The 19,447-nt window shown below is 45.0% G+C and overlaps 1 protein-coding gene across 11 annotated transcripts in view; it reads right to left on the bottom strand.

The window, feature by feature from the left end:
- Window positions 1-19,447, bottom strand: part of PTPRM (protein tyrosine phosphatase receptor type M) — a 598,091-nt gene that overhangs the window by 374,324 nt on the left and 204,320 nt on the right. For all 11 annotated transcript variants that reach the window (XM_064150185.1, XM_064150178.1, XM_064150183.1 and 8 more), the window contains exon 6: window positions 12,179-12,353. In XM_064150185.1, the coding sequence (XP_064006255.1) occupies window positions 12,179-12,353 (175 nt within the window). The remainder of the gene's footprint in view (window positions 1-12,178; window positions 12,354-19,447) is intronic.

Here is a 19,447-nt window from a genome sequence, read left to right as displayed (position 1 = left end):
TCAGATTTATTCTCTTCTGCTCACTGTTTCCCAATGTGTTGAGATATGGGCAGTGAAACTGAAAAGAAGTTCAATTTACCTGTTTCAGCATTTTCTCAAGGACTTCAAAGTCAAAGAACATAAAAGAAAGAAAGAAGCACAAGGGAACTCTGGAAATAAGTATTAATATATCCTGAGAAATAGCAGAATTGCTGTTTTGACAAACACATAATTATCCTGCGTTACCTTTCCTCATTTACACAGAAAGTACTCAACTCTCAGAGCCCTAAGTACACTGCAGATCAGCTACACCTCAGATAGTGTCTCTAATTAGCCCTGTAAAATCATACTCATTGATGCAATCTATAACTGCTGAAATATGACATCATAAAACAGCAAACATAAGGTTAATATATATATATATATATATATATATATATATATATATATATACATGCATATAAATTTGACAGCTTCACAATGATAATTTGCTGGCATGGAAAACATTATCACAGTATCATCAGAATTGGAAGAGACCTCATAGATCATCAAGTCCAACCTTTTACCACAAATCCCAAGGCTAGACCATGGCACCAAGTGCCACATCCAATCCTGCCTTGAACAGCCCCAGGGACGGCGACTCCACCACCTCCCCGGGCAGCCCATTCCAGTGTCCAATGACTCTCTCAGTGAAGAACTTTCTCCTCACCTCCAGCCTAAATTTCCCCTGGCGCAGCCTGAGGCTGTGTCCTCTGGTGCTGGCCACCTGAGAGAAGAGAGCAACCTCCTCCTGGCCACAACCAACCCTCAGGTAGTTGTAGACAGCAATAAGGTCACCCCTGAGCCTCCTCTTCTCCAGGCTAACCAATCCCAGCTCCCTCAGCCTCTCCTCGTAGGGCTGTGCTCAAGGCCTCTCCCCAGCCTCGTCGCCCTTCTCTGGACACGCTCAAGCATTTCAATGTCCCTCCTAAACTGGGGGGCCCAGAACTGAACACAGTACTCAAGGTGTGGTCTAACCAGTGCAGAGTACAGGGGCAGAATGACCTCCCTGCTCCTGCTGACCACACCATTCCTGATGCATTCGTGATGGGGTGCAGTTGTCTAGGAGGGGCAGGAGAGTCCTGGCACTGGAGTTGGCAGGGCTCATTAGGAGGGCTTTAAACTAGGTCTGAAGGGGGTGGGTGAGGCAATTACTCTCTCTGAGAAGGAGAGAGTGGGAAGGAAACTAGGGACAATTGAGGAATCGAGAACCCAGCTGAAATGCATCTACACCAATGCACGCAGCTTGGGTAACAAGCAGGAAGAATTGGAAGTCCTGGTCCACCAGGGTGACTATGACTATGATATATGACAGAGCAGGCAACGGTCAAAAATGTCTGCAAAGATCTCTACTAAGCTGAGAGTGCTGCTCAACAGCTGGCTGAATGTGAGCTGCCATGTACTCAGGTGGCCAAGAAGCCCAACAGCATCCTAGTTTGGATCAGCAATGGTGTGGCCAGCAAAATCAGGGAGGTAATTGTTCCCTGCTAGTTGCCACTGATGAAGCCACACCTTGAATACTGGGTTCAGTTTTGGGGCCCTCACTGAAAGAAAGACACTTTGGTGCTGGAGTGTGTTCAGAGAAGGGCAATTAAGCTGGTGAAGGGTGTGATGGTTTGGGTGTTACTCGTCCCCCCCAACTTTGGAAATCACCCAGACTAGACTCAGCTGGCTCTGGAAATTGAATGAAGCTTATACTTACAGCTTAGCTCAATATACAAGCAGATATTTGCAGCATATACAGAAATATACAAGGGAAAAGGTAATACAGAAACTGACAAGGTGAAAGGTAATACAGAAACACAACTCCTCCCAGAAACCTGAATCCCCAGGAGGGGCTCCCAACTGCCCCTTCACCTTCCCCCTACCCCTCTCAACCTTACCCCAGTCCCAAGGAAGAAGGGAGGTTTGGCCAGGGGTTTAGGAAGCAAAGTGGATTAGTCAAAGAGGCTAGAGAGAGATGCAGCTCAGCCAGATCCCCAGCAGAAGTGCTTAATCTATGTTTTGATTCTTATTCTTATACATCTCAGCAAGCCTATGAGCGAGGTAGACATCAGCCTTGTTTTCCTTTCACAGCCTGTAATCTAGTCCTTCTCACCAAAACATTCTAGCTAGGCTCAAGCTAGCACAAAGGGTCTGGAGAGAAGGTCTTGTGAGGAGCAGATGAGGGCACTGGAATTGCTTAGCTTGAACAAACAGAGACTGAGGGGAGACCTTCTTGCTCTGACCAACTCCCTGAAAGGTGAGGTGGGAATCATAGAATCAACCAGGTTGGAAGAGACCTCCAAGATCATCCAGTCCAACCTAGCACCCAGCCCTAGCCAGTCAACTAGACCATCTTCTCCCAAGAAAAATGACAATATAAGAGGTAAGAGCCTCAAATTGCATCAGGAGAGATTTAAACTGGATATTAGGAAAGTGGAACAAGCTGCTTAGGGGAGGTGGTGGAGTCTCCATCCCTGGAGGGATTTAAAAGATATGGTGCTGAGGGACATGGTTTATGGCAGTGCTGGTTTAAGGTTTGGGCTCAATCTTGGAGATCTTTTCCAACATTTAATCCTGTAATAATTATTACTGCTTGGAGTAAATACAAAATTAACCTCTGTATTTTGTGCTAGATTCCAAGAGAGAAACCAAACAGTGTTTATATTTTCAGATCCCTAAGGAAAATGCTGTTATGTGCCAGAAGTTATCTCCTGGGTTAGACACACACCAAAATCCTTATTCCTAAGGTAGCTAAACTACGGCTTCACGCAGCGCTAGCACGGCTGCAAACAGCTCTGACTCAACTCAAAATGATTTAGCATCAATTTAAATCATTAGGCTGTTTTGTGAACTGAGACATGAAATGAAACGTTTCTAGAGCATCCTGAGGCATTTACTTAGCCATGCTGAAAGAACAGTTAATTACTTTCAAGTTCCAAATGCTACTAAAGGGCTGGTTGAAGCGCCGTTCAAAATGCGGACTCAGGAGTTAGGTCACCAAGGTTAGTGGTTACACCAGGTCGTTGCAAATATTACAAGGACTTGAAACAGGCACTATTTTATTGTCTTTTGAACCCCCAGGGCAGATTTTTCATTCTTTCATGACCAACAGTGCAAAAGGTTTCAGCAAAGCCTGTGTATGCTGTTGTTTGGTACTACGCTATAGTAATGTTGTCTAATGCTAACAGGCATCATAGCAGAGGTTAAGGTTGAATAAGATTACAGAAACACAGAACTTTAGAGGTTGGAAGGGACCTCCAGAGGTCATTGAGTTCAACCCCCCCTGCCAAAGCAGGACCCCTGAGGATAGTTCACACAGGAGTGCGTCCAGGCAGGTTTGGAAAGTCTCCAGAGAAGAAGACTCCACTACCTCTCTGGGCAGCCTGTTCCAGGGCTCTGTCACCCTCACTCTAACAAAGGTTCTGCTCATCTTGAGGTGAAACTTTCTATATTTCAGTTTGTAGCTGTGGCTCCTTGTCTTCTTGTTGCTGATCAGCAAAAAGAGATTGGCCCCAGCCACTTGACACCCACCACTCACATATTTGTACACACTGAAGAGATCTCCTCTCACTCTTCTCCAGACTAAACAGCCTCAGAGCTCTCAGTCTCTCTTCACAGGGAAGCTCAAGTCCCCCAGTCATCCTTGTGGCTCTCCGTTGGACTCCTTCCAGCAGGTTTCTGTCTCTTTTGAATTGGGGAGCCCAAAATTTGACACAGTATTCCAGATGTGATCTCACCAGAGCAAAGTAGAGGGGGAGAAAAACCTCCCTAGCCCTGCTGGCCACACTTTTCCTGATGCACCCCAGCATTCTATTGGCTCTCTTGGCCACAAGGGCACATTGCTGGCCCATGCAGAACTTGCTGTCCACCAGCACTCCAAGGTCTTTCTCCGCATAACAGCTTCCCAGCAGGGCAGCCCCCAACCTGTAGTGGTGCCTGTTGCTACTCCTCCCCAGCTGGAGTACACTGCACTTATAATGAACACTTCATTACCAATATGATACTCCTTTTAACCAGCCACTCCATAAATATGAGAGCCAGAGTCAAGCACTGTCATGGTTTGAGGTAGAACAGAACCAATTCCATTCAGTGATTTTGCTTGCCAGGCTTTCCAGGCAGTGATGGAATCCTCATCCCTGGTGGGATTTAAAAGCTATGTAGACATGGTGCTAGGGAACATGGTTAGTGGTGAACCTGGCAGTGCTGTGATAATGGCTGAACTTGACAATCTGAAAGGTCTCTTCCAACCATGATGATTCCATGATTCTATGTAAAGCAGGTTTTCCAAGGAGCATAAAAGCAGCATTCCTGACACAGCTATTGCTTTTCTGGAAGTAAACAAAAAAAGAAGTCCCTCATTTGAAGCTGAGAGACTTCAGTGGCTTCCTGCAGGCAGCTTGCTAAGGTGGTTGAACTATCTCAAGTGCCTTGGCTGGAGGATGTCTCAAAGCCTTCAGGCTGAGGCACACACGGGTACAGGAAAATAGCAGCCTGAAGTCAGTTTACCAAAATACAAGTACCTGAAAGCAGGACTTCATGGCAGGAGTTGTCAGGTGACCCATGGAAATAAGTCTTGGAGCTGGTTTGAGGCTAACTGGAAGATTTTAACGAGGACAGACTGAAAGAGTTGGGGCTGTTCAGTCTGGAGAAGAGGAGGCTCCAAGGTGACCTTCTTGTGGCCTTCCAGGATCTGAAGGGAGCCTACAAAAAGCTGAGGAGGGACAGGGACTTTTTAGGCTCTCAGGGAGTGACAGGACAAGGGGGAATGGAGCAAAGCTGGAGGTGGGGAAATCCAGACTGGATGTTGTTGTGGTAGGCCTGGTAGGCCCAAAATAGGCTCGGACATGTCCTGCCTTGCCCAGGCATGCTTTTCTGCTCCACCAGAGGGGCAAGCATGGGAAATGGACACAGAAGAACCTGGAGCCACTGAGTCTGGCCTGCCCAGGGCCCTATGGTGTAAGGTGCACACACTTAGCTTGTGCCTGCCTAGTGCAGGGCCTGTGCTGCTCCCACATTAGGGCAAAGTGAGCCTGTGGCTTTGCCTAACATGGCAAGGTTTGGCTAACTGCCACCCTGAGTGGCTGTGCTTGTGTCCAAGGGGCACATTGACAAAAGGAGATAGGCAGGTGAACAACCTGCTTTTGCTTCCCTGCTCTCTGCCTGCTCTCTCTGCTGCTCCCAGCCCTGCTGCTATTGCACACTGCCTTAGTGCTGCCTGCCAAACTCCACTGCCGCCAGTTACCAGGAGCAGACCCTGGATGCCTGCAGGTGATCAGCCTGTGTGGCCAGCTGACATTGTGCTGAGGCTGCACACATCTGCCTCTGCACCTGAAGGTCCTGCCTAGAATCCCTGGGCATATACACAGATGGTCCAGAAGAAGCCAGGAGATAAGGTCAGAGATTGTCTGCCTCCTGTCCCCAGAAGCTGGGAAGATTCAAGCCTCAATGTCCAACAAGACAGAGTCCCCTGGGAGCATTTGGGCACTGTCTGGACTGTGACTAAGCCCCCACGAGTAGGTAATCATAACCTGTGAGTAAATGCTTAAATGCCTCTTTGTAACTCTCCATTGCCTTCTGCCATAGAGCAGAAAGAGCTTGAGCCCAGCTACTGGGCAAGCAGCATATTGACCACAAGCAGCATTTGACTGTGGGAACCTTCTCTTCCAGTCCAATTAATGTTTATGTATTTTGCTGGTTGTTGCTAGATCTGGATATTATCCATAGAATGTTTCCATGACTGTGTAAGAACCACAATATTATTAAAATTGGGGGGTGGGGGCAGAGCTCTGAATAGCAAAATTAATAAACAATATTAATTTTAGAAAATATCATCTCCCATCAATTAATTTCCCCTCCCCAACAGATGTGAGGAGGAAGTTGTTCAGCATGAGAGTGGTGAGAGCCTGGAATGGGTTGCCCAGGGAGGTGGTTAAGGCCCCATCCCTGGAGGTGTTTAAGGCCAGGCTGAATGAGGCTGTGGCCAGCCTGCTCTAGGGTAGGGTATCCCTGCCCATGGCAGGGGGGTTGGAACTAGATGATCCTTGTGGTCCCTTCCAACCCTGCCTGATTCTGATCCTATGACATTAGATCATTGGTTATAAAAGGAAAATACCAATGAAATTTGTATCATTCACTGGTTTGCTGAGAGGGATAAAAAGCCAAAATGTCAAGCGACTTGTCAGGGACACTACTCCTATTTGCTTCCTCCTCACTCCACTCTAACATCTTTTCTGCTAATCTTGGCTAACAGAAAACAACATAAACTGGTTGTTTTGTTTGTCTGTCTGGGGAAGTTGAGGGAGACAGGATGCCTTTCAGCCATCCTGGGCAGTTTCTTTTGCCTAGGAGGGAGTTTGGATTTCTGTACTGTTTCCAATTTGTATATAATTGTAAGTACTTGTAAATACATTATGTATATATGCTTGTCAATTTTGCTTTGCTGTAAGGATAGCTTCACCTCACTTCCAAGCTGTCTGAGCTAGTCTGGTAACTTTCTATAGTAGAGGAGGGGAGGAAAGTTCCTAACCCATCACAGTCCTAATAGCAGCACTGACTGTAAAAAAGATATGACTGAACTGACAGATCCAACATGAAATGCAGGTTGGTAGAGAAAGCAGATGCAGAGTACCTGTGTATATTTAATCTACAAATTAGATTCTAAATTGTGTGTGCAAAAAAGTGCAGACACAGCATTTCAGGATGTGATTTCATGGCCAGGACAGCATTGGGCTGATGGCTGGACTCAATCTTAGATGTCTTTTCCAATCAAAACAAGCCTACAGTGCAATTGATGCCACAGAGAAGCAATTGTTAATATTTTCAGAGTGCTGATCTCAAAATGATTTTGCCCTCCAGAACGGATTCTTTTCTCTAGAGGTCTAGAAGCAGTTTGGTTCTGCTCCTGGTGTTAAATCTTCCATTTGGAAGGATGGAGAGATTTAAGCTGCCAACATTACAGATGGCTACCTTGCTGTGCCCTCACTTAAAAACCTTACAAAACTCCTTTTAACCAATTTGACACCTGGGCTTACCTTGTTTGAACTCAATAAGTAGTCTGAACTCTGCAATAATCTGATGTCTGCTCAGACAGGCTCATTCTGCTCTCCTAAATCTAATCTGTGTTGGATCTGCCCACTGTTAGGGACATTCAACCTGGGGATCATATGCAGAAGCCTAATTTACTTCAGCAAATACACTTAATCAATTCCACCCTCCTATTTGCCTTTGGCTCAATGCTTGATTACTTTATGTCACCTGTTCCATACAAACTGCTTGTTGGGGTTTTTGTTTGGTTGTTTGGGTGGTTAGTTTGGTTTTTTTTCCCACTGAGTGGGTGATCTGACAAGGCCAATTTCATGTCTCCCATTACATAAAGTGACATTTCAATCCAATTCCCTGACAAACTTAGATGAGGATCCTGTGTAGTTTGAGCACACACAATGACAAGGCACTTGTCTTTTCAGCCTCTCCTATCAGAGCAAACACTTGTGGAAATTGAAAACCTCCCCTTCAGGTTTGATTTAAATAGGGCAATCAATACTTTATTTCACCACCCTCTAAGAGTCAGATGAGATAACATAAACAAGTTCTCAACAAAATAATCCTTTTCCCTTCTTGTTTAAGGCCAGGCTTAATTGTTCACTGACAAGCTTTTTGCTCATTAACTAGACAGTATTCGTGTTTACAGTTCTTTAGTAAGATAACATGGGATTAATTGACAGCTCTTTAATTGCTTTTTTTTGCCCCTTCTCCATACATATTAAACCTTGCTAAAGCAGTATCTGCTCAGGTAAGAAAAGAAGACAAAATAAAGAAGGTAAGATGAAGAAGGCAGAAGTAAAAAATCAAAGGAAAAAGAAAATAAAAGAGCATTAGGCATTTCCTTCCATATCTCACATCAAAACTTCATTCCTATTCCCATGGGAAGGATATGGAACTGATCAACAGGTCCAGAGGAGGGCCACAAAAATGATCAGGGGGTTGGAGCACCTCTGCTGTGACCACGGGCTGAGAAAGCTGGGGTTGATCAGCCTGGAGAAGAGAAGGCACTGGGAGACCTAATAACGACCTTCCAGTACCTGAGGGGAGCCTCCAAGAAGGCTGGAGAAAGACTGTTTACAAAGGCCTGCAGCCATAGGATGAGGGGCAGGGGCTTCAAACTACAGAAGAATAGATTTAGATTGGATGTTAGGAACAAGCTTTTTGCCATGAGGGTAGTGGAACACTGGAATAGGTTGTCCAGGGAGGTGGTTGAGGCCAAATCCCTGGACATATTCAAGGTGAAGCTCCATGGGGGTATGGGCAACCTGATCTAGTTGAGCATTCCCCTGCTGACTGCAGAGGAGGTTGGACTAGATGACCTTTGGGGGTCCCTTCCAACCCAGACCATTCTATCATTCTCTGATGCCAGGTTTGGTTTGCAGCACCTGAAGTTCACAACACTTCTGATGATTTTAAAGGTTCTGGTACTTGGTTTCCAGTGTCATACAACATCATCACAGTAGTACTAGAAAATTTAAAGAGGGCTACACAGGAGAGGGATTGGCCTCTACTTAGAGTAAGTTTCTATGTAGTGAAATTATGTTTACAATGAAAGGTACATCTGCAACTAGATCAGATTGCTTAGAACTCCAAACTGCCTGACCTGGAATGGTTCTAGGGATGGTGCTTCTACCACCTCTCTGGGCAATCTGGGTCAGGGTCTCACTTCTCAGAGTAAAAAAGTGAAATAAAATTCCTTCTTCTCTCCCATCTAAATCTCCCTCTTTGAGTTTCAAACCACCACTCCTTCTCCTGTCACAACAGACCCTGCAAAAAAGACTGCCCCCATCTTTCTTCTAGACCCCTTTAATAGGCACAAGAAGGTCTCCCCAGAACCTTCTCTTTTCCAGGCTGAGCAACTCAAACCCCCCCTGCTAAAAAAAAACACTCACAAACCAACCAACCAAAACCAACCAACACAAACCAACCAACCCAAACAAAACCATCCAAAAAACCAACAAACCAACCACATAATCATAGATATTTGGGTAATTCCTAACACAGGATTTACTTTGTTTGTAACTGAGAGCTGCAAGTTCAGTAACCAGAATGAAAGAGCACATTAAGTGTGAGGATCTGATTGCCTCTAACTTCCAAACTTTTACTCTCCTGTCATCCCCACAATGTGATTCCAGGGAAATTCCTCTTAAGTCAGCTTAGTTACACCAGAGTAAATGAGAAGAGAATTAGATTCTTTGTTTGCAACAAAGAGCAGGGAGCAATTACACAACTGCTTCCACACATGGTTATTAAGCCATCAGTAATTCCCAAGTGTACTAAGCATTACAAGCAATGTGGCTAAATGTAGTTTTTCCTTGACTTACTGATGGTAATGGATTGGTTTATATATATACACACACACACACACACACTGAAAGGCACCCACTGTCTTTGGTGCTTGCTAACCAACGTTGCAAAGAAGCTGCTGAAAAACAAAACATTAGCAAGTGCAATTCCTTAATTATAAGCCATCAATAAGAAAGGCTGTTTACTAATTAGCCCCTAATGCTGCTATTTCAGCATAGTCATCTCAGGTTTTACAGCACAACGTCTAAAATAAGAGCTTTTTTAGGTCAGAAGGAATGACCTGCAGGTGGTCTTGTAAAAGCTCCAGTAGAGGCAATGGGGATTACCATAATTACTTTGCCACTCTACAAGTAGTTAATGGGATTACACCCTAAGGCTATCCACTTGTTCCCAGTGCCCAGTGTAAAGAACAACCTGGGTAAGCACAAATTCTTTAATGATATGCTTTGTAATTTCATCTGCTGCATGGCAAAAGGAGCACTAATAAATTTAAACACCCTAAATTAAAGAAATTGAAAAGGAAAAACACCCCTAAATTCTTCAGCTTCCTGTATCTCCTGTCACTGATGCTGCAGGATTGCCTCAAATGCAAACTATTGTTCCTCATTTTCACTGGTGTTAGGTCTGAAAGATGCTTCTTCACTCCCTTTGGGGCTCGTAGGTCACATTTTCTTTTCTGACTTTTATAAATCTCCATTTTGGGACATCTTTTATTTCCTTTTTGTGCTTGAACTGGAATGACTTCATTTTTTTTTTCCACCACAGAATCACAGAATCAACCAGGTTGGAAGAGACCTCCAAGATCATCCAGTCCAACCTAGCACCCAGCCCTGTCCAGTCAACTAGACCATGGCACTAAGTGCCTCATCCAGTCTTTTCTTGAACACCTCCAGGAATGGTGACTCCACCACCTCCCTGGGCAGCCCATTCCAATGGCAATCACTCTCTCTGTGAAGAACTTCCTCCTCACATACAGCCTATATCTCCCCCAGCACAACTTGAGACTGGGTCCCCTTGTTCTATTGCTGGTTGCCTAGGAGAAGAGACCAACTCTAACCTGGCTACATCATCCTTTCAGATAGCTGTAGACAACAATTAGGTAACCCCTGAGACTCCTCTCATGCCTTATCTCATGCCTACTACCATGCCTTAACTCATCCATTCTATTTCTTTCCTCATCTGTTTATACAACCTGCTCTAGGTGACCCTGCTTCAGCAGGAGGGTTGGATTAGATGATCCAGAGAGTTTTCTTCCAACTCCCACTATTTTATGATCTGTTCATACAACAACTTCTTCAGTCTTATCTTCATATACCACTTAGGTGCAACCTCCTTCTCTGAGATAGCTGCTATCTTGTGGTCAACTAGTCCAACCCCACCCTGCTAAATCAGGGGCACCCACAGCAGGTTGCCCAGGATCATAATGTCCAGGTGGGTTTGAAATCTCTCCAGGGAAGGAGACTCCACAACCAATCTGGACAGCCTGATCCAGGGCTCTGGTACATTCACAGCAAAGATTTAGGTGGAACCTCCTAGGTTGCAGGTTGTGTCTGTTGCCCCTTGTACTGTCACTGGACAGCACTGAGAAGAATCTGTCCCCATCCTCTCATCTCCTACCCCTTAGCTATTGATTGGCATTGAGAAGATTCCCCCTCAGGCTGCTCTTCTCCAGGCTAAACAGACTCATGTCTCTCAGCCCTTCCTCCTCATAGAGATGCTCCAGGCCTCTCAGTATCTTTACAGACTCTGCTGGACTCTGTCTAGAAGTTTTGTATTTCTGAGCTTGTGGAGCCTAGAACTGGACCCAGTACTCTAGATATGAGTAGGGGAGGAGTAGATGGGGAGAAGAACCTCCCTTACTTGCTGGTCACACTCATGTAAGTGAACCTCTAGGCACCACTGGCTTTCTTGGCCACAAGAGCACACTAATGCCTCATGGGGAACCTGTCCACCAGCATTCCCAGGTCTTTCTATACAGAGCTGCTTTCCAGCAAGTCGACCCCTCATCACCTGTATCAGTGTAGGAGGTTATTCCTCTCCAGATGCTGTACTCTACACTTGCCTCTTTGAACTTTATGAGGTTCATATTTTGTAGTAAATCTATCTATATTTAGAACAGAATCTCCACAAAGAAGGTAAATAAACAGCATTAAGTTCATACCTTCAAAAAAAGAAGCTTTTAAACATCTGTACCAATCATTGCTGCCTCATTTTTTTCATCACTGGTCATACTCAAATTCAAGAGTGAGATAGGATGCAGAACAAATTCATCCACGTCCAGCCCTGACAAGGGCTTGTTGCAGCAGTATAAGAGAGAATGGATTGAAGCTTGAGGAGATGAGATTTAAATTGGATGTTAGGGCTGAAGTCCTTATAGTGAGGGTGGTGAGACACTGGAACAGGTTGGCCAGGGAGGCCACGGCTAACCCCTCCCTGAAGTTGTTCATGACCAGGTTGGATGAGACCTTGAGCAACTTGGTCTAGTGGAAGCTGTCCCTCCTCATGGCAGGTGGGTTGGAACTGGATGATCCTTAAAGTCACTTCTAACCCAAACAATTCTATGATTCTATGATCTAATCCTGAAGACTGCAGTTGGAGAAAATATTGAGAACAGCAATCAACAAATAGCTCATTAATTAGCCCTGGCTGCTTCTGTCACTCCCTTGTTACAGCTGGACTGACTGCTAAGATGTAGACAAACAGAATTGATTTATTGAACCTCTTATTGACTGGAACAGGCCATGGGTGACATTCCTAACCAATTAGCAACTGCAGGCCCTCATCCCATACACTGAGCATGCAAATATTGGGTTTTATGGTGGAATACCTTTGACTATCAGCTCGGCATAGTTGGAGACCCCAACTCCTCCTTCGGTCCGAATCATGCAGCGATAGTTGCCAGCATCCCTCTTGGTGGCATTTACCACGCTAAAGAGAGCCACAAACCGGCGGAAGTTGAACACTTTGATGTCCTTCAAAGGTGCATCTCTTACATAAATGCCCTAGGAGCAAAAAAAAAGAGACAAGATTATTAGTCATGCTCAAAAAACACCCATGCTGACAACCAATTCTGTTTCTCTCCTGCTCCTCAAAGGGCAGGCAGGGTCAGAACAGGTCTGAGTGTGACTTTCCAGGTATTTATGTTGTGTGGGATGTTACTGAGGCTTCACTGGGAGTTCAGCCATTCATCACCAGTGGGTGAGCACTCATTTGGAACAGCTGCTTTCAACCTTTTATAGATTAACTAATAGAAAGATTTAAGAGCAATGTAGGATTTACTTAATTGGCTTGCTTTACTTAATTGGCTTGCTTTACACAAGTGCAACTATTATCTAACTCTACCAAGCGTGGTGCTAAACCACGTCCATAAGCACCACATCTCTGCATCTTTTAAACACCTCCAGGGGTGGGAATTCAACCACCTCTGTGTGAAGCCACTTCAAGTGTTTGAGAATCCTTTCAGTGAAGAAGTTTCTTCTAATGTCCAAACTGAACCTCCCCTAGTGCAACTTTGAGGCCATTTCATCTCATTCTATCACTTATTACTAAAGAGACCAACCCCCACCTGGCTCCAGCCTTCTTTCAGCCTCTTTTTCTCCTAAGGTACATACTAGTTTACATATACTAATTTTAAAGGACCATGAAGCCCAGAATACTCAGTCTCCACTTCCTCTCCATATCTGCTACTTGACACATGTATTTTGGGCAGACAAGTCAGCAAATGGTTCTATAGCAGCACACACACATGGGTCTATCACCAGCCTGGGTGGAAGAGGCTAGGCATGTATTTAACATGCAAACCATCACCAAGGCTGAAGCAGTCTGTATTTCTCACTTCCTATACATGAGGAACAACCTATCCAAGTTAAATGTTCCAGGTCGTGTTGAACAGGGCTCTGAGCAGCCTGATCTAGTTGAAGAAGTCTGTGATGACCACAGAAGGGTTGGACTAGATGACCTTTAAAGGTTCTTTCCAACTGGAACCATCTATGAATCTTATGATCTGGGAACTCGTCAGGTTCTATTTCAGTGCAGTGTCTCAGCCTCAATGTATTGCACCCGTGGCACATGAAAATGAGCCATGTAACAGCCAAAAAGCACAAGGCCTCAAAGGCCACAAGGTCCCAAAGACCACAAGGTCTCATGCTACTGGCCTACTCCCTCATAATGCAGAGCATGACTGGATTATGGAGACAGAGGAGGGCAGGGATGAGATCCTGCCAGGTTCTCTGACAGCAAGACGAAGGCAGAGAGCCTTGGCTTGTAAGAACTTGTGTTTCACCTGACCATGAATTGAGCTACATGCACTATGAACACTCAAAAGCCTTCAGAAAACATATAATCCTTGACTTATTTGACCCAGTTGAAAAAAAAAGCCCAAATCATAAAAACCCTAGTGACAACATTTACCCACATGAGCACACAGGAAAGACACGATTTTCACAGAAGCACATTTCCAACTGAAGGCTACAACCATCATCAAAACATCAAGAGGAGCTGGAGAACCCCAACCAGAACCTCCCAGAAGACTGGCTTTTCAGAAAGGCATAGCTAGAATCACAGAATATATCTGCTGGGAGACACCTTGAAGATCACCCAGTCCAACCTTTGACCTAGCACTGAAGGGCTGATGCTAAACCATGTCCCTAAGCACCAGGTCGACACTCTGCTTGAACACCCTTGGGGATGGGGACTCCAGCACTGCCCTGGGCAGACCATTCCAACGTTTGATAACCTTCTCTGTGAAGAAATATTTCATATTAGCCAGCCTAAACCTCTTGTGATGCAGCTTGAAACCACTTCATCTGGTCCTGCTGCTTCTCATCAAGAAGAGGCTACCTCCTCCTTGCTCCAACCTCTCTTCAGGTAGGTGTGGAGAGTGATGAGGTCTCCCTTCAGCCTTATCTTCTCCAGACTGACCAGACCCAGCTCCCTCAGACACACCCTGTAGGCCATGTGCCCCAGGCCATTCTCCAGCCCTGCTGCCCTTCTCGGGACACTCTCCAGCACCTCAATGTCCTCCCTACAGTGAGTGGCCTGGAACTGAACACATTTCTCAAGGTGTGACCTCAGCAGTATTAAGTACAGGGGGACAATCACCTCCCTGCTCCTGCTGACCAGACAGTAGATATTTTTAGGAGATTTTCCTGATATTGATTATCTTTAGTAGGTTTTCCTGAGTTGAGGAGCTGCAAGCAAGGCAAAGGTCTTTCACTGCTAAGCTTCTGTAACCCATCCACACCAGTGGTGCTGTCTGGTTTTCTGCCCTTGAGTTTGTAGCTTGTCCAGCACGATTTAAGACTCATTTGAGAATCAGTGACCTTATTTTATGCCCTTTAGTTGCTGCTATATTGAAAGTACTCTTAAAATATCAGTTATAAGCAGAGTTTCCAATACCAGCCACATAAATTTAAACTCATCCATAAATCACAAAACCAAGGCAAAGTTACTCATGCCATTAAAGCTCCAACCCCAGCATCATTAACACTAACACTCATTTTCATGTACAGTAACACAGGTACAGCTTATTTAAAAGAAAGAGGGGGAAATGCTTGTAAAGATATCCAAAGAACAATCTACTGTCATGACTAAAAAAACTGCTCTTAAATCATCACTAGAGAATTACTTCAGGTAATTTACCAGCTCCTTAAAATTCTTAGGATTCTGAGCTGCTGATAAAGTGGCTTCTCTGATAGCAATTACCAAGAACAAAATTTGGAAGTAAATATTTGTATTTGCTGTTTCACAACTCCTTTGTTTTCTTTTTTAGTGGTCACCAAAAGATCCTTCAAGCATGAACGGTTGCAGAAAGCAGGAAGAGTTGGTGTTAAGTGTTAGGGCTGTGCTGGTATGCAGGCAAGTGCCAGAGGCTCTCTATGAAACTCTCTGCCTTCCTAAAGAGAAGAAGGGAGAAAGACTGATGGGGAAGGAAAGAAAATAAACCAGCTGGAATTGAAAGAAACTGATCCCAGCTGGGATTGAAAGAAACTAATCCCAGCTGGGATTGAAAGAAATAGAGACAAAGACACAAAATAATACCCAGGCCAACCCCTAGCATCACCATTACCACCATCGATGCTGGGGCCAGGCACTGGGAAAGTCTCAGACTGGACTCAGCAGTAGATGGGAACCAGATTCAGGAGCTGGATTCTGGAACTGCATTCAGGAACATATGGATCAGGATCAGAACTGACAGGTGTCTTCCTGGGCCACTGGCCATGGAAGAGGAGGCTTCACTCTGGTGACCCCTCATCTTGATCCTGAAGGTGATGTCCATGGGATGGAATCCCTTGTCAGTCAGTTGAGGGTTTCCTGTCCTGGCTGCTCCTCCCTGCAAGTGCCACCTCTAACTTCCTGCAGCCCAGGGTGGGACACAAGATGTGGCAGGGTCCTTGGTCTGCACAGAAGCAAGTCTAAGCCAAACCTTTTCTGCAGCCCAGCCCTTGGCAGTACCTCTTCCCATCAGCGTTCTCATTGCAGGGAGCAGCTACTGGCTGTGCAAACCTGCCCTGAACTTCAGAATGTGCTGGCACTGAGCAGAGAATTCTGCTCTAGCAGAACTGCTTCTGCTCTAGCTCTAGCTCAAACCAGGACATCAAGTTAGCTATGACTCTGGAGAATGCAGATTTCTTAAAAGCAACATTATTTTTTCACCTAAGACCATAACTGATTGATCCTGATTGCCAGAGCAGGTGACCAGTCACAGCCCATGTGGTTTTAAAGTATGTTTCTGCAGTCTTCAGACTCCTTCAGGACTGCACTTGTGGCCAAACCACAGGCTTACATTGCCTCCACCTGTGGTAGGTTTTCCTTTCTCCTTGTCACAACATTAGGAAGCTTTATGCAGGCTGCTTTATCTTGCAAAGAACTAGGGTAAGTTCTTCTCTAGGGAACAACATGCTGCCACAGGCTGATTAATTCCACTACCTAAACTAGCTCAGCTCATTTAGAGTGTGAAAAAGCCCATCTGCACTCCAAACTGCAGGATACACCCACCTTTCCATGCAGGGCACCTCTATCCTGAATTTTACCATCAGGAAACAATTAGAAGGACCATGTATATATTTTAAGAACTGTTTCTTTTTGTTGCCAGCCAACAAAGTTGACAGGAGACTGTTAAAGAAAGGAGGTTGAGGGAAAGGATTAGCTAATGCCATGAGGCAGTAAAATTTCTTCCTTAACTTGCAGCCCATGAAGAGAGAAGACCAGGAAAAGGTATGAGTCAAAGACATTTGTCAGTGGCTCTGCACAGAAGATAATCTCCCAGACCAGTCCCCTCAGACATCCCAAAGTCCAGTAGAAATCCTGAACTGCCCAGTGTGGGCTGCCATATAAACTACCATCAGTCAACATAGGGAACTGCTCAAATACCAGGCCTGTAGCTAGTGGTGTTCCCCTGAGGTCAGTACTGGATCCAGTTCTGCGTTCCACTTTGTGCTTGTGACCTCTAGTCCTGTTGCTGGCACCACTGAAAAGTCTGTCCTCATCCTCTTGAGCCTTTACCTATTGATCAGCATCAAGAAAATCTCCTCTCAGACCCTGGTCTCTCAGTCCGTCCTCATCAGAGATGCTCCAGTCCCCTCAGCATCAGTTCCCAGTGAGAGGAGAAGAGGCAGTGAGCACAAACTGTAACACAGGAAGTTCCACCTGACATGAAGAGAAACTTCTTTCCCGTGAGGTTGCTGAAGTCCTGGAGCAGGCAGCCCAGAGAGGTTGTGGACACTCCTTCTCTGGAGAGATTCCAAACCCACCTGGGCTTTGTGATCCTGTGCAGTCTGGTGTGGGTGACTCTGCTTTAGCAGAGAGGTTGGACTGGATGATTTCCAGAGGTCCTTCCAATGTCCACCATGCTGTGACAGAGTGATTCTGCAACTGTGCGAACAGGACACATAACCTCTTGGGAAAAGGAAGCTGCCATAGTCATTTAATGTCAGGGAATCATTAATCACTGAATTGTTTTGGTTGGAATAGATCTTTAGTAGGCTGGATGTTAGGAGGAAGTTGTTGCCAGAGAGAGTGATTTGCCATTGGAATGGGCTGCCCAGGGAGGTGGTGGAGTTGCTGTCCCTGAAGGTGTTCAAGAAAAGACTGCATGAGGCACTTGGTGCCCTAGTTGATTGGCTAGGGCTGGGTGCTAGGTTGGACTGGATGACATTGGAGGTCTCTTCCAACCTCCTTGATTCTATGATTAAGACAATCAGTTCCAGCCATTAACACAGCACAGCCAGGGACACTGATTGGACATGTGAGACTTGCTTGGACTACAAGGGTCAGGTCATCAGAGCAGAGCTATCCACGCTGTCTAGAGGAGAAGAAGAAAGCAAAGCCTGAAAGAGGTGGAGATCCAAAAACTGCAAAGAACAGCTTCCACTGGCAGCCTGAAAGATGTGGAGATCCAAAAATGCAAAGAACAGCTTCCACTGCCTGCTGAGCAACCCTCATGTTTCCAAGCACTCAGGGAAAGCCTCCGAAACAACATAAATACACATATTGTAAGAAGCTATTTAAGGCAACTAATGAAAATATATGGCTGCTAAGTCAGTTGTAAGAATAAATTTTCTATTACCCAACATCTTATTTAATGCATAGGGATATAAAAAGAATAATCTTAATTTAACCTTGGGATATACTCGTTGTGAAAAATCCATATTCTTAGCAGCAGCATATTAAATGAATACAGAGACAGCTTTAAGCACTTTAAAAAGCACATTATTTCTCCATTTTAGGCAAGCCAGACTGAAAAGAAATAGGTTGATGCTTATTTAAATTAGACTTAGAGTCTCTTTTAGGCAATGAACTAACTCCAAGTCTTCTCAATGAGTGGCAATTTAGCAGCAATAAGATATATATTAGACCTTTCAGAAATACTTTTAGTACAAGCACAGCAGTAATTCTGAGGGAATGGAGTTCTGGAATGATAACATTTCCAGCACTGCCACTGCATCAATCACTCTCAAGGCTTGCTTTAAATATTCTTGCCTAAAAGGAGGCATTGGTCAGTCACCCTCTGCCTGTAGATAGAGATTAAGCAGCTCTTCACACAGAATCACAGAATTGCTTCAGCTGCAAAACACCTCTGGAACTGAGTCCAACCACCAACCTAACACTGCCGTGGCCATGAAACCGTGTCCCAAAGTGCCACATCCACGCTTCATGAACACCTGCAGGAACAGGGACTCCACTACCTCCATGGGCAACTTACTCCAGTACCTGACCCCTCTTTCAATGAAGAAATATTTCCTAATATTCAACCTAAATTTTCCCCTGGAGCAATTTGAGACCATTCTCTCTTGTTCTGTCACTTGATACTAGGGAGAACAGACTGACCCCCACCTCACTCCAACCTCCTGTCAGGGAGTTGTAGAGATCAATGAGGTCTCCCCTCAGCCTCCTGTTCTCCAGCCAAGCCCAGTTCTCTCAGCTGCTCCTTATAAGACCTGTTCTCTAGACCTGTCACCAGCTTTGTTGCCCTTCTCTGGACATGCTCCAGCAATTCAATCCCACTCTTGTAGCGAGAAGCCCCAAACTGAACACAGGCAAGGTCTGTTATCACTCGTTCGGATATGCACAACTATAAACCAGTGATGAGAGTCACACCAGAGGGATCTCAAATAACATCAGCAGCACCTCAAGTAATTTTGTTCAAAAGATGTATAAAATCCAAATCCAATAGTAATTAATACCTCAACTAAATTGCTTCACAGGGTTCAGATCTCAGTAATGAAGACAGTCAGCTCCGCCTCTGGATTTCCAGACTTGCTTTCATAACCAAGACAACTGTTTGTCAGCCCAGATTAGAACCACCACAGATCCTGTGATTAGCCTCTATTTATTCCATCTGTCTGCATTAACAAGTGTATTTCATTTGAGTAATGAAGCCATGGTGGAAAAATATTATTATTGTTCTGTTTGGAATCATTGCTGGAATTGCACTCAGCATGTGTAACTCAGGGGCGTTCAAGCAAAAGGTTGTTGTTTCTCCTTTCAAGGAGGATTTCAGCTTCCAGTGTTTGTGTGATAGGTAACTGAGTCTTTTCTTCAAATCACATCACTCACAATAAACCTCTTCATGATGACTAAGCCTAGATACAGCCTG

Source organism: Pogoniulus pusillus, chromosome 10 (genome assembly GCF_015220805.1).
Source record: "Pogoniulus pusillus isolate bPogPus1 chromosome 10, bPogPus1.pri, whole genome shotgun sequence".
NCBI classification, from domain to species: Eukaryota; Metazoa; Chordata; class Aves; order Piciformes; family Lybiidae; genus Pogoniulus; species Pogoniulus pusillus.
This window is presented reverse-complemented; position numbering and strand designations above follow the sequence as displayed.